The sequence below is a fragment of the Xenopus laevis genome, chromosome 8L (genome assembly GCF_017654675.1).
Source record: "Xenopus laevis strain J_2021 chromosome 8L, Xenopus_laevis_v10.1, whole genome shotgun sequence".
Taxonomy (NCBI): domain Eukaryota; kingdom Metazoa; phylum Chordata; class Amphibia; order Anura; family Pipidae; genus Xenopus; species Xenopus laevis.
The window spans coordinates 98,051,312-98,067,396 of record NC_054385.1 but is presented as its reverse complement, the minus strand read 5'-3'; the positions used below and the strand labels follow the sequence as shown (position 1 = coordinate 98,067,396).

At 36.9% G+C, this 16,085-nt stretch overlaps 1 protein-coding gene across 7 annotated transcripts in view; it reads left to right on the top strand.

Annotated features, from left to right (window-relative positions):
• psen1.L (presenilin 1 L homeolog) overlaps positions 1 to 16,085 on the top strand; it is a 33,029-nt gene extending 16,944 nt beyond the window's left edge. For all 7 annotated transcript variants that reach the window (XM_018228782.2, XM_018228783.2, XM_018228784.2 and 4 more), the window contains 8 exon segments: positions 1,661 to 1,802; positions 4,617 to 4,684; positions 5,706 to 5,926; positions 6,023 to 6,121; positions 8,493 to 8,576; positions 10,252 to 10,428; positions 13,803 to 13,921; positions 14,771 to 16,085. In XM_018228782.2, the coding sequence (XP_018084271.1) occupies positions 1,661 to 1,802; positions 4,617 to 4,684; positions 5,706 to 5,926; positions 6,023 to 6,121; positions 8,493 to 8,576; positions 10,252 to 10,428; positions 13,803 to 13,921; positions 14,771 to 14,926 (1,066 nt within the window). In that variant the 3' untranslated portion in view covers positions 14,927 to 16,085.

Below are 16,085 nucleotides of genomic sequence, written 5' to 3'. Positions count from 1 at the left end.
CATACCAACAGTAAAATATGGTGGTGGTAGTGTGATGGTCTGGGGTTGTTTTGCTGCTTCAGGACCTGGAAGACTTGCTGTGATAGATGGAACCATGAATTCTACTGTCTACCAAAAAATCCTGAAGGAGAATGTCCGGCCATCTGTTCGTCAACTCAAGCTGAAGCCATCTTGGGTGCTGCAGCAGGACAATGACCCAAAACACACCAGCAAATACACCTCTGAATGGCTGAAGAAAAACAAAATGAAGACTTTGGAGTGGCCTAGTCAAAGTCCTGACCTGAATCCTATTGAGATGTTGTGGCATGACCTTAAAAAGGTGGTTCATGCTAGAAAACCCTCAAATAAAGCTGAATTACAACAATTCTGCAAAGATGAGTGGGCCAAAATTCCTCCAGAACGCTGTAAAAGACTCGTTGCAAGTTATCGCAAACGCTTGATTGCAGTTATTGCTGCTAAGGGTGGCCCAACCAGTTATTGGGTTCAGGGGGCAATTACTTTTTCACACAGGTTTGGATTTCTTTTCTCCCTAAATAATAAAAACCCTCATTTAAAAACTGCATTTTGTGTTTACTTGTGTTATCTTTGACTAATAGTTAAATGTGTTTGATGATCAGAAACATTTTGTGTGACAAACATGCAAAAGAATAAGAAATCAGGAAGGGGGCAAATAGTTTTTCACACCACTGTATGTTTGCAGGGCCAAGCAGGCAGCTCCCCTTTGTTTTCCTGGCAAATTGGTCTTTTTCTTTGATGGACAATTCGTACGATCGTTCCGAAATAATCGTGGTCTCACGATGATGATCGGATCTTTTAAAATTCTCAACATCTATGGCCAGCTTTACTCCTTTCCTGTCAAGAAGTTATCATTTGTAGGAATTGATTTAAGGGCTTTTACACACAGGCTTTATATGTACTTGGAAACGTATGCTGAGCACTAAAAAATGCATATATTCTGTTTCTATTTTTTTTCTGCAACTAAGCCCATTTTTGCAAGTTCCAAGTGCAACCTTTTATTCTGTTGATATTTAATCGCACAGCACCAAATTATCATAAAATAAAACGCCTTTACTATCCAGGTTCTGCCATGTGTATCTAATAGAGGCATTTCATTTTATGATAATTCGGTGCTGTACGTAAAACGCTCTTCAGTATGAGAATGGACTGTGGCCATTAATTTTACATGCACCAGATATTCCTGATTAATGGGGCATTGGAGCTGATTCAGCTAATCCTGCAAGACTTTTGATGCACTTCAAACACAGAATTCCCTAATTCATAATCTCTTTTTGGCGAGCACTTTGTTTTCAGGTATTGTTTATTTATTCCTAATTGCATATTTAAAGAGGACGTGCAGGACCAGTATCAGGTAAGGAGGTGGAATGTGCAGATTATGGGAAAGAAAAGTACTAAGTAAGACTAATCACTTTCACACAGCACAAGTTTATAGCCAGTTCTCAAAAAATGACGGTGTTTGCATGCACTTCTTAGTATTCACTGTATTCAACTTGATGCTGAGCACATTCCTAGAGATCATCTGTAGCAGTCAAGGAATACGGAAGCATATTCAGGTGTACCCTTGATTATGCTTTACATAGGTGACCTACACTGTAATATATATATTATAGTTTTTCTCCTTTGTTTCTCCCTTCAATTGTAGAATCTACACCCCATTCACAGAAGACACAGAAAGTGTTGGACAAAGAGCCCTGAACTCCATACTCAACGCGACCATAATGATCAGTGTAATTATAGTTATGACCATACTGCTGGTTGTTCTATACAAGTACAGATGTTACAAGGTGAAAGCACTTTTCGTCTGTATGTTTGTCTATGTGTCTGAATGTCAGACAGTGGTCTGAGTCTATGGGGCACATTTACTTAGCTCGAGTAAAGGATTAGAATAAAAAATACTTTGAATTTCGAAGTATTTTTTTGGCTACTTCGACTACGACTTCAAATCGAACAATTCGAACTAAAAATCGTTCGACTATTCGACCATTCGATAGTCGAAGTACTGTCTCTTTAAAAAAAACTTCGACCACCTACTTCGCCAACTAAAACCTACCGAGCACCAATGTTAGCCTATGGGAAAGGTCCCCATAGGCTTTCTAACCAATTTCTGATTGAAGGAAAATCATTCGATCGATGGATTAAAATCCTTTGAATCCTTCGATTTAACTTTGAGGGTCAAATATTGAGGGTTAATTAACCCTCGATATTCGACCAATAGCAAATGTGCCCCTTTGTGTCTATTTTCTAACATACCAATGTTATATATAGATATATATATATATATATATATTAAATCATCAGATGTAATTGACTGTTTATGACTCACTGAAGTTTATAATACATTATTTATAAGAAATTATGTACCCCCTGTTGTAAAATATGTGGACATATAAGTCACTTCGGAGTTCCATGACCTGTGTAAAAGCACTTTGCTTTTGGTTTCATGCCTTTATATGTTCATGGACACCTTGGTGGCTTATAATATGCTTATATTTTACAATAAGAGCTATATTATTCACTGTAAAATTATAGAGCATATTAAGTTCTGCACTCAGTGGGATTTTAACAGTCAGAGCAATTTTTTTGAAGTGATTATGTCTTAATCAATGTCACACAGTCAAACAGTTTAACTTTTTCAGGGAAGATTCAGTGAGCAAAATAGTTCACTGAAATTTCCCTGAGAAAGTCATATGTGTGACCTAACTCTGGAGACATATATTTAAGCAAGTATGTGTCTTATATCTCATAATGTCTTGTGAGCAATAAGCTAATGTTTTTCCAATCTTGATTATTCAGTATTGCAATGACTTGTAGCTAACCAGTTATTGGTTGCTTTGTATGTAATTCTGTATGTTCATGCACCCATGTAACTCTGTTGAATATGTTGCAGCTTTATAAATATTAAATTGAGTTTAACATGTTAAGATATTAATTTTAAAAATGTTTGAGGCCAATATTCTATATAACAGACAACAAATCATCATTTTAAGTGATTGTATCAGTGAACAAATACACTGCCAATATTGATTTTTTTTCAACTTTAAATACCCTCCAGTTAGTTAACACAGGTTCCAGCAGGTTAAGTTGTTTTCAGTCACAGCATATAAATCCTCTTTCACTGCCAAAAGCATCTTTAACAGAACTGTTCAGTTTTTTTTTTTTAAGTTTTTTTTTTTAACCCCAGGGCTTCGTGTATTCTAACTGAGTCATGGCGCAGCGAGGAATGCTGCCTGATCAATTTATAACACAGACAGAAATAAGCCTACAGTAAGAATGCTGATGAACGTGATTATGTGAGAACCGTAGCACAGAAAGGGTGAAAGTTCTCAGATGCCAGGAATGGTGGCAAACAGGATTTACTCATGTAAATTTACCCCCTAGGCATATCATTGACCCCAATATATTTTCAGTTTATTTTTATTGGCCTCCATTGCATTTAACAGTTCTGTTAACAGCAAAAATGTTTAAACTTGTCATTTTCCAGTCATTTGATTGAAAGCTTGTTTTATATGAACAGGACAACTTTATGCAGTTTTTCGATCTGTTCTTCCCAACATATCTAGGGGCCCATTTACTTAGTTGGAGTGAAGGAATAGAATAAAAAAAACTTTGTATTTCAAATGTTTTTTTTGCTACTTCGACCATCGAATGGGCTACTTCGACCTGCGACTTTGAATCGAACGATTCAAACTAAAAATAGTTTGACCATTCGATAGTCGAAGTACTGTCTCTTTAAAAAAAACTTCGACCCCCAAGTTCGCCACCTAAAACCTACCGAAGTCAATGTTAGCCTATGGGGAAGGTCCCCAGAGTCTTTGCTATCTTTTTTTGGTCGAAGAAAAATCGTTCGATCGATGGATTAAAATCCTTCAAATCGAACGATTTTCCGTTTGATTGAACGAATTGCGGTAAACCCGTCGACTTCGATATTCGAAGTCGAAGGATTTCAATTCGGCAGTCAATATCGAGGGTTAATTAACCCTCGATATTAGACCATAAGTAAATTTGCCCCCTAGAGTCATTGTAATGTAGATTGTTGATTAGTACACCAAAGCATGTCTTTAAATCATGGCTTTTAAATTGTGCCTTGGGAAAATAATTAAAGAACTCTTGTATAACGGAAAAGTGGAATGTGTTTGAATGGGTCAGCAAGGCAGGTGTTTTGATTACAAACAAACAGTTGAGCAACTGGGATCCTGTGATAAAAATGGAAGAGGAACAGACTCACTGATGCAGTCTTTTCATCAGAGTGATCCTCTCCATGCTACAAAACATCTGTGTGTAAACCCAGCAGAGATTCATGCTGTAAAGCTATGTCCTTTTAAATTCACATGATCTCTGCCCAGTGCACTGGATTAATAATTGTCATCTTCTACAGTAATTCATGATTTTCTTGATTGTTTCTTGACAGTTGCAGTTACGGTGGTCATAATTCAGTTCTGCTAAATCAACATGCAATAGATCTGCCTGGCTAAAATTGTAACCCTTTATCCAGATATTAGGTTGCTCTTGTGCTAGACACGAATTGTAAGCGGTGGACATTGATGATCACTGATGTAAATACTAAAGCAGATGAATTGCTTTTTTTTCTCCCCATGTAGGTCATCCATGGCTGGCTCATCATATCTTCCCTTTTATTGCTTTTTTTCTTCTCTTATATATACCTTGGGTAAGTACATAGTGAAACAGAAGAAGGCATGCTGCTTACATAAACCTTTGTAATGGGACTTTGTAACACTTTGTAACACCTGTTTGCAAGATGAAAAGATGGAGAATGAGAAGACAAACTATTCAAAACTATAGAACTGTAGAAATGAAGACCAACTGAAAAGTCCCTAAGAATAGGGGCTTAAAGATGAACATGCATGTACTCAACACTCGTATAAAACTTTTTCTGCATCAGTACCAGCTCCTAAGACCGTGATCTCTTGTATTGTATTAAGTGCTTCTCAATTGTTACTGAATTACAAATTAAAGGACAAGTAACACCAAAGATTAAGTGTTTTAAAGTAATTCAAATATAATGTACTGTTGCCCTGGTAAAAGTTATGTGTTTGCTTTAGAAACACTACTATAGTTTACATGAGTAGGCTGCTGTGTTGCCATGGGGCAGCCATTCAAAGCACAGGTTATATAGCAGATAATAGATGCACTCTGTAGAATACCATTGTATTCTATTACAGGCCTTATCTGTTATCTGCTAAGTAACCTGTGCCTTTTCTCCTTTTTCAACTTGAATGGCTGCCCCCATGGCAACATAGCAGCATACTCATATAAACTATAGTAATTTTTCTAAATCAAACACATAACTATTACCAATGCAGGGTGACGGTATGCAATATGTTAATTACTTTAAAACACTTTTTTGGTTTTAACATCCCTTTAAATGAGGACCATTTTCTTCAGTAAGCCTATTGTGTGCAGTAACATAGGTGTGCTGGTCTCCCAAAAAACTATTTTTAATACAAAAGAGGAATAGCCATGGACTGCACATACAAATATGTTTTTTATACAAGAACGTATATTGGTTTGTACTGCCAATAATATTCATATAAACTCTGTATGCCAATATTCTCTTCTGTCTTACCACATGCATTTTTTTGTCCATATAGGCAAAGTGTGTACTAGGTAAATATTTATAAAAGTTATCTGCAGCTCCTGTGTAATGAGGTCATGTGCTTGCTTTCCAGTGAAGTGTTTAAAACCTATAATGTGGCCGTGGATTACATCACTCTGGCTTTACTGATCTGGAATTTTGGTGTAGTAGGAATGATATGCATTCACTGGAAGGGACCCCTTCTCCTGCAGCAGGCCTATCTTATCATGATTAGTGCTCTTATGGCTTTGGTGTTTATTAAATACCTTCCTGAGTGGACAACTTGGCTCATCTTAGCCGTGATATCTGTTTATGGTGAGTAGAAACCATTTGCTCTAGAAATGATTCCATTACTACTGAGCAAGGTTTAGCTTATGTGATTTTCATTCTAAATCAGTTTTTTTCTTTTAGATCTCGTTGCTGTCCTGTCTCCAAAAGGACCTTTACGAATGCTGGTCGAGACAGCACAGGAGAGAAATGAAACCCTTTTTCCAGCATTAATTTATTCTTGTAAGTAGCTATTATAATTTCCGACTTAAGGAATAGGTTAAGAATAAAACCTGCTTCTTGTTAGTTAACAAAGGAAATTGCAGCACATTTCCCTAACAAAGAATATGCAATTTGAGTTGAAGGAGAACTAAACCCTAAAAATGAATATGGCTAGAAATGCCATGTTTTATATATTGAACTAGCTCAAAAGTTCAGCATCTCTTTAACAGCAGCGTTGGACTGGGGGTTCCGGGATACACCGGGCCTTCTGCCTTAGGGTCCCACACACCACCCACCGGGCCCCCCTTTCCGCAAAGCACCCTCTGCCTCCCCCCCAGCAGTCACCACTTTCCACCCCCCCATCCCAGTTGCGGCCCCTTCTCTCTGTGCTTACCTATTCCAGTAAGAGCTGGGGCCCACTAGGTTTTTTCCCGATGCCCCGCTGGCCCAGTCAACCCTGTTCAACAGTAATGATCCAAGCCTTCAAATTTGTCACAGGAGTTTCCCCATCTTGAATTTTATTTGGAGTGACATGAACATGCTCAGTGGGCTTTGAGCAGCTGTTGAGACGTTAAGCTTAGGGGTTGTAGCAAATCATCAAGTAGAAAATTAGATTTATTTTTTTTTGATAAAAAAAATATTTGACTAAAACAACACACAAACATTTTATACAATTTTTTTAAAAGGATTGCAAATAATAAAGTTGCATAAAGTCAATGTATTTATAGTTTAGAATTTCTGTTATCAAGAGCTTGGTTGTTCAGTCCATTTCCCATTGTCTTTTATTTTGTTGTTCACAGGAACAGTAGTTAGCACTTTTTAGGAAAGCTTTAGTTATTTAGCATGCTCTGATAATCTATCCTAATTATGACAATGGAAGCACTGCCCTATACACTGAAACAAACAAGAGGTAATTGTGCCGCAGTGTTGGAGAAACAAGCACCAGTATACTAGACCTGCTTGTGAATATTTTTTTTTTGCCCATTAATTCCTAAGCACTTAAACAGCTGGTGTTTCATTGGTGAAGTGGCTTTAGCATTGTTTCCTATTATTAAGAAGCCTATAGATTATACTACAGAACGGGTATGGAACCTATTATGCACAATGCTTGGAACCTGGGGCTTTCTGGATAAGGGGGCTTTTTCCGTAATTTGGGTCACAATATCTAAACTCTATAAAATAATGAAACATTAAATAAAGGCAATAGGGTTGTTTGAAACCAACATGAATTCATGCAGCTTAGTTACCATCAATTAAAAGGTACTGTTTTATTATTACAGAGAAAAAGGAAATCATTTAAAAAAATCTATTATTTGCATAGAATAGAATCTATGGGAGATGGCGTTCCCTTAATTTGGTGCTTTCTAGATACCCGATTTCTGGATAGGAGATCCCATAAATGTACACACATCAGATTCTCTACAAAAAAAAACAAATGCTAGCAATTTGCTGTGTAGAAATGTTAGTTGGAAATGAGACCTAGTACATTTAAACGGGAACTATTGTGAAAATGGAAATTTAATATATGCTTCATCTTACTGAAATAAGACATTTTCTAAATATAATCAATGATAAATTCGGAACCGTTTCTTAAATATTCAAGTTACTCTTCACTTTAGCACTCTCTGCATCAGTCTCTCTTTATTCTCTCTTTCATGCAGGAGTTGGGAGTCTGATTTTGAATGACCTTTAATTCCAATATATCTTTTAGAGGGGCTCCTTTTGCCTATAAGATGTATTAGAGCTCACTCTTTTAAAATTACCAGAAATCCTGTCTCTCTACATGCAGAATTTGTGCCAAAGTAAATTATTTTGTATGATTTTGTTTGTACTGGAATCAGTTGAGTCAGCTCAAATTCATCTGCTAGGAAAAGAAGCCCCTCCCCTATATGATATATTGGATCTAACTCTCAATGAAAATCTGACACCCAACTCCTGCACGAAATCAAGAGAAACAGATGCTGAACGAGGAACAGCGAAGATAAACTTGATTATTTCAGAAATGATGCAGAATTTCTAATTGATTGTGTTTATAAAGTTTCATATTTCTATATGATGAAGCTTATATTACATTTTCATGATCACGAAGCACTAACTCACTGGCCAACTATCTGGTTAGGTTTGATGTAGGGTTTTTAAATCCCCAAAATTCCCTCAAAATTGTGGCAAATGGGTGATTTTTTTTTTTTTTAAGTATTTTGCTTTTGTCAGTTTTTCAAAGCTTATAAACCGTTTCAAAATGCAGATTCAATCATGTATTATAAGGTCTTTTGGGCTCTTTACTTCTGTGTCAGTTATTGCTTTGTTTGTAAATCTGTATGTTCAATATATAAAAAGTACACAATTACCTGCAAATTATTACCATGAACTAAAAGAAAGTTGTCATCTACAGCTACAATGATATGGTTAGTGAACATGGCAGATGGAGATCCTGGTTTAAAGCAAAGTGCCTCAACGAAAACATACAACACACAAGGTAGGTGTACAACAAGCACTCAGCTTTTGTTTTCTAATTGCATATTTAGGGGCTTATTTATTAAACCTCAGTTTTTTTCTGATTGTGTTTTAAAGGGCAAAGTTAGAATTTTTAGAGGGGGCAAAAAATTTGAATTCTTAATATATTTATTTTACCCTAAAGCTGCTAAAAATCCAAATCTGAAAATACTCCATCTCATACCTATCCATGAAGTAGAAGTCAATAGCAGATGTCCCGTTTACAATTTGAAGATGTGATAAGCGCTAGTTTTGCTACAATAATCTTAACAAGTCTGGGTTTTCGGCGGACAACACGAAAAAATTTGAAGATTCGGCATTCAAATTCAAAAAAGTTGTACGATTCAAATTGTTGCACAATGTTGTCGAGACTTTTTCCGCACCGACCTTTTTTGAGTGGATTTTTATGAGTTAAATTCCGTGGATGGGAGTTAGTTTGACTTTTTTTAATTAAAAAATGGGATAAATTAGAATTTCCTTCCCTGAACAGTGAGCAAAATAAAGTCTACAGCAGCCTACCGCCCCTCCCCATAGGGAAGCAACCAAATGGCACATATTTCTGGCTTTCACAATCACCAGCTCATATGTCACATGTTTAGAATTAATTTGTATATGAGGTTTGTGTCGTTTCTAGTGTGGTAATTGCGATAGTCATAAAGGGGTTGCATGTGATATTGCATGCCATTTTGTGCTTTTTTCCACTCCCAAGTGCTAATTGTACTGTTCCTTAGAATATACCACAAATGACTTTTAAATTGCAATGAATTTGGCATACACATTTATATGCATTGCTTTCACTGTGTGAAAGGTATGTACAGTTATCTGTTGAAGAAACTTTTTATATAAGTTTACCATGAGAACATCATTCCTTACTTCAGATAGCTCATACATATTGCTGTATATACTTCAGTATTTGACTATAAATAATGCCAGCAGAATATGAATAGTCTTGTATAGACACTGCTTCAGGGTTAGACAATCTGCTGGAGGAACATGCACTTTGGAAAAAGCTCATACATATTGCTGTCAGGTTAAAAGTAATATTGCTTTAGGACAAGGCACACTGAGGAAGGGTATATGTGCTGCTTGAAAGTTGTTCATATTATAAAACAGAAGGAATACCTTTGTGCATATTATTGTACTGTTTCATGTGTTTTTAAACATAAGATTCCTACACTTATTATTACTGGTCTGTTCAACACCATACATGTTAACAACATCAGTCTTATTCTTGTCTCTTATGCTACATAGTTTGCTGTAGATAATTTGGGTTAAACTATACTTCTTGAAAACAGAACTTGGCTGAAAATGTTGACTTTGACAGGGCGGCAGGATAAAGTGGATTGGCACCCCCTGCCATGTTCCTATATTTCCTTGCTGCCCAGCTTTCTACACCAATGCTCAACCAGCAGCAAAGTCAAACACTGTATAAAATATGGAAAGCCATAACCACTATAGGGGCTGGTCCAATGCATGTGGTCCTGGCTACATAGCTAACCCTATCTAATGCTATCTTACAAAAGTGCAACACAGTGGAGTGAAGGTCAACACTACACTACCGGAACTGCTTGGACTTTGATAGCATAACTAGCAGCTGACTAAATTGTCTGTAATCTTGGCACTGAATTCTCTCACTATATCTATGCTCATATCCAAAGCTCCAACTGCCCATCCGAGGAGTGATTCTGCAGCATCTGATGATAATGGTGGCTTTGATACAACTTGGGAGGACCACAGGAATGCACAGATCGGACCAATTAATTCTACTCCAGAATCCAGAGTTGCTGTCCAGGCTCTTCCGAGCAACAGCCCCCCAAGTGAAGACCCTGAAGAGAGTAAGTGCATGTCAACAGTTTTAGGATGCAGTAATGTGTGTATTATATATATATATATATATATATATATATATATATATCAGTGAAAGGGTGCAGAAGGTGCTGGATATGTGGTATTGGTGTGATACATTTGGGGAATCTAAGCCATGCTGTGGGGTTAATGATGCATACAAGAATCATCCCGTAACATAACGATTAGGAGGGATAGGTCCCTGTTCATTCTAAACATGACTCAAAGAATGATACTATAGTAAAATAAGCAACATTGTTTATTGCCATTATTGATAACGGAGTTATATTACATTGTATCTTGTTTTTATTTTTAGTTCAAATTGAATGTCTTAACTAGGAGTTTGTAAAACTTCCGAATATGTAGAAGTAGCATGCTATGTTTGCATTGCTTGTATTTTACATTTAGCCTTTAGGGGAGTCACTTAGTAGTAAAGCTACTGACATGTCAGAGATTCGTTAGCTGTCTTCACGTCAGTCTATCTATTTAAGGTAGGTTTAACCCTAATTAGGCACTTTGAGAAAGGCACTTTGTGATTGAACAATACATTTTTATTATTTTTAGTACAATCCTGATTTTACTTTTGCCAGGGAACTATGTCCAAACGGCATAAGTTCCATAAAGCATAAAAACTAAGTAATAATGCAGTTTACCAGTGTAGCACCCCCCCCCCCCCAAAAAGAATTCACAAAATTCCACACAAAAAAACATAAAACCGGGGTTCTAAAGTATTTACGTTTTTTTTTATAAATGTACAATATCAACACCAATGGGGAGCAGCTCATGTTGTTTAGGAACAAGCAATAAAACAAGTCATATGCTGTAAACAGACTAAGGTTAATTGTAAGTTTGTAATTATAATTTCTTCTATACGTCACACAATTCCAATGGTTTTAAGATTGTACATAAATGTAAATGCTGTTGAAAGCAGTGGAGCTGCTGATCCTGACATGTACCATTGTATAATGCGTTCTTCTCCAACCAAGACTTAATTTTCCACAATGCTTTGTACACATCTGTGATTCTTTACAGATCGGTTAATTTACAGGTTTGTTAATACCATGTCAGGGAGACATCTGAGCTTTGCAGTTTACTCTCTGCGGGTCTAGCAACTTTTATCCTGAATAAAGTCGCCTCATTTGATCAGTACTCTAAGGCATGTTTGAGACAAGACGCATGTTTTAATAGCAACTTTCCCCGTGGGGCATGTAACTAGATTCTGCTTTGTGGGCTGCCTCACAGCCCTCAGCATAATCACTGGAATGTAGAGGCGGTTGTGAGTGAAACACTGCACTGAGACTCTGGAGAATAACAGACAAGGCAACACATTATATGCACTTCTTTAACAGATGTCCTCTACTTTTATGGCTTCATAACATTGTGCCCTGAAGCTCTGCTTTGGAACAGTAACCATTCTAATTCATTGGCTCCTCTGTGTGTTAAATGATGTAGCTAGTCCACGTTTTCATTACTTGAGTCTTAAAGTGGGAATCTCGAGTTTTGTGAGGGTTATTGTATCATATATGAGCCTTTTCCTCTCACAGCAATATTCAGGTCTTTGCCGTCATAAGCGACTTTTTATAGGAACAGTAACAAAGTTTTAAAGTACCGTAATGAAAATATCATGCACTGTTGCCCCGTACTGGTAAAACTGATCTGTTTGCTTCAGAAACACTACTATAGTTCATATAAACAAGCTGCTGTGGAGCAATGGTGGAAATTGAAAAAAGGCTAAATGGCAGAGATTAAATCGTGGATAACAGATAACACCATTATGTTCTACAGAGCTTATCTGCTGTGTAACCTGAGCCTTTTATCCTTTGAATGGCTGCCCCCATTGCTACACAGCAGCTTATTTATATAAATAGTAGTGTTTCTGAAGCAAACACACCAGTTTTACCAGTGCAGGGCAACACTGCATTATATTTTATCATTTCTTGATGTTACTGTTCCTTTAACGTAAATTTAACAAATCTATAGTATATACATTTATATAAAAAATGTATTTAGATTCAAATTCTGTGTTCTTGCCTGACATGAGGTACTTTCCAAAATACCCCAAGGGCTATACAGCTAAAAATGAACCTATTACTTAACTACAGTAGGGCCCTGACGTTTTATTTCCCATGGGACAGCAGAAAAAAAGGCGCAAGTTCCTGGAAAACTTTAAATCCAGGGGAAAAAAAGCAATGCAGCTTGCCTGTATAGGACTGCAACAAACAGTGTCAATTTCAGGGTTCTACTGTACCTCTTTTCTGCTCAATCAGAAATTGATCATATGAAATAGGGAGAATGAGACATCTTATATGGTACAAGTGAGCGACACGCATATACAGTACAAAATAAAACTTCTAACTTTTTATCCACTGTTAAAAGAAAAAAAAAAACACTTTTTAGGGATTCATGTAGTACACGTATCGGATCTGTTATCAGGATATCCAATAGCCAGAAACTTCCAACTCCCATCAATAAAATCAGAATTTTTTTTTTTTTAAAAAATAATTTTTTTCTATAATAATAAAACAGTACATTGTACTTGATCCCAACTAAGATATATTTAATGGAGGCAAAACAGTCCTCTTGGGTTTAGTCAATGCATAAATTAAGTTTTAATAGACCTTGTATGGAAATCCAAATAACATAAATAGCCTTTATCCAGAAAACCCCAGGTCCCAAGCTTTCTGGATAACGGGTTGCCTCATTTTTAAATATTCTTCCTAGAAAGTGGTGAGAGTCATGGACTGGCTGCCATGTGTCACATTAACTGCCTTACTGCATAACTGGCAGCAGGACAAGGAAAGGTGTGTGCAGATGTATCATATATTTACAGACATAGAAAGTATTGGGATTAGTGTGTTTACTGCCATGAATATTCTTTGTCAGCACAGGACAACATAAATTGCCTTAATAAAGCCATTAGAGTTTTGCACAGTTCCACCTTGTCTTGTGGGCTATCCGATTAAATGATTTGCCTTCTCTTTTTCATATTTAAGGAATTATTTAAATTTCTTCAGGCAAGTCATTATTCATTACTTGATAAGTAAGTTATATAAATTGTGTAAATTTAAATGTTTCATAATAATGCTAGAGCCCTTATTATGAATAGAATTGAACTTTACATTTAAAACCCCTCTTCCTTGTGATTAACTTCACTTCATATTTTAGCTCTCCACCACTATACATCTGTTTGGGACCCATTTCCATCCAGAAGTCTCCGTTGGTTCACAGCTTTAATCCCTAGAAGACTTAAAATCCAGCTGTGCGTTTTCTAGTTGCAGAGCTAATGTAGGAATATGTTCTATGTCTGTGATTAACCTGCGGTCATGCATTCCTAAATTCCATTTTATAATTTCCTTTATTTCAGGGGGAGTGAAACTTGGACTGGGAGACTTCATTTTCTATAGTGTACTTGTTGGAAAGGCATCTGCCACTGCTAGCGGAGACTGGAACACTACACTGGCTTGTTTTGTGGCCATACTGATTGTAAGTAAATATAAGCAAGGCTATGAGTTGCTAGATTACCAATAAAGCAGAAATATTTCATTTCAGAGGACAGACAGGCAGGTTACACTGGTTTTCTAATAGGCTTGGTGTTTGAGATACATTAGTTTGTATGTATTGACAAACATGCAAAATTTGAATTTACATAGAAAAAGCCTAATTTTACAAATGCAGCACTTTTAAATTACCCTCTCAGGTACAGAGGCCTTAATCACAAACCTACCCCAGAAGAAAGAACCAAAACCATACATCATTTTTTATTCCGCACAAGCCCTGTTCATTGCATTCATGTTTACAGTGAGTGTTCTATTCAGTGGAGTGTGGTGGGCAAGTAGGTAGATGTGTAGTCACATATTGTGGGATGCCCTTGTTTGACACATGGTGCTGCCATGAAGTAATCACATCTCAGACTGTCTGTTAGGACTGCATATTTATTCTGTTAATATCACCCATCAGTGCACGTGGGAGGCATCAGAGGCTACACTTCCAAGTCAACTTACTATCCTGTAAGTCAGCCAGTGTCTGTGGTTTTTATGCTTTTTTTTCAAAGCCACTTTTTAGTTCCAACATTTGGTAAGGGCCCCCTATAGCTCAGTCATTCAGTTGCAATTCATTGAAGTGGAGAGGCATCTGAGGCAGTGAGATCATAATACACTGCTTTAGTACTATTCAGTACAGTTAACTAGCTACAATACTGCAAATGTGCCCCCTGCTACAGACCATCTAAAGCTCTGCAGAGAGTAACCTGACGGAACAAAAAGGTACAGTTTAGGGTAAAGTTACGTTTTAGATCCCTGCAATAAAATATTTATAATACATTCTCTTTTGCAGGGCCTTTGCCTTACATTACTTCTACTCGCCATCTTCAAGAAAGCATTACCTGCTCTCCCCATCTCTATAACTTTTGGACTTGTATTTTATTTTGCCACGGACTACCTTGTACAGCCATTCATGGACCAACTGGCATTCCACCAGTTTTATATTTAACCCACATAACTAACCATTCCCCGGGTTCTTAATTCCCCATCACAACTGTATCTAAGCAAATAAAGAAGAGAATTTGCTTCCTGCACTGTGGAAAAATCAAAGAATCTCACATTTTTATCATCTCACCCCCAAAGAGGCAGTTTGCTTGAACTTTCTGCGCTGGACAGTTAAACACACGTCCTCTTTCATCCTACGGGAAAGTCTAGAGTAGGATATCACTGTTGTGTGAGGGTACAGTACCAGCAAACAACCTTACATTCTGTACCCTCTATGCTTTTTGTAGCGTTTTCTATCACAATATATGCACGATAGTGTAGCGTGTGTGTGTATATACACACACACACACACACACACACACACACACACACACACACACACACACACACACACACACACACACACGTGTATTCAAAGCTAGTCAAAGCATTTAAACACAGCCACATCAGTTGTTGAGAGAATTATAATGCTATAACAGAAGCCATACCATGCCCTCTGTGATCTTCCATATCTAAAACACTGCTGGCATCTGTTATTCTCTTTGGTAGCATTACTGCTATCAACTAATGTATATTTTCAACTGCAAAGACTGCATTCAAAGTCTTGTACAGACATGCAATGGTTTTCCTGGCAGAGCATAGAAGAACAATGTTAAAAAGTTGCCCTCTATATGCCAGTAGAGAGTGCAGCAGTAAAGGTTAATTGCAACACATGATTTTGTTTTTTTATATGTATATTTTTTTTCTGTACTGTAAAAGCAATTATTAGAGTTTTTCAAGCTTTTCTACTAGCAGCAAATTTACTACTGAAATTCCCAAATGACTGCCGCTTATGCCGAGTAACTCTTTATACATGATCCTGTGCTGGAATTTGTAAGACATCTAATGGGACCAAAACTTCCACTACAGGATATGGTCTGCTCTGGGAATTTATAGATTATCTGTTATACATGTTCATTGGCTTCTAAGAAGAGACTTTTCTCAAGCTGATCACTACACTGGAATGCCCCTCAATTATGCACAGTTTCATAAAAAGGGAACATTTGTAAATATAAACCGTTCAGATGTTTGTTTCAGAATTTGTAAGACTGTGCCTTTAAAAAAGGTATAAGAAATACTGTTCTGTTGGGAATTTTTGAGTATAAAGTTATCATTTGAAAGTC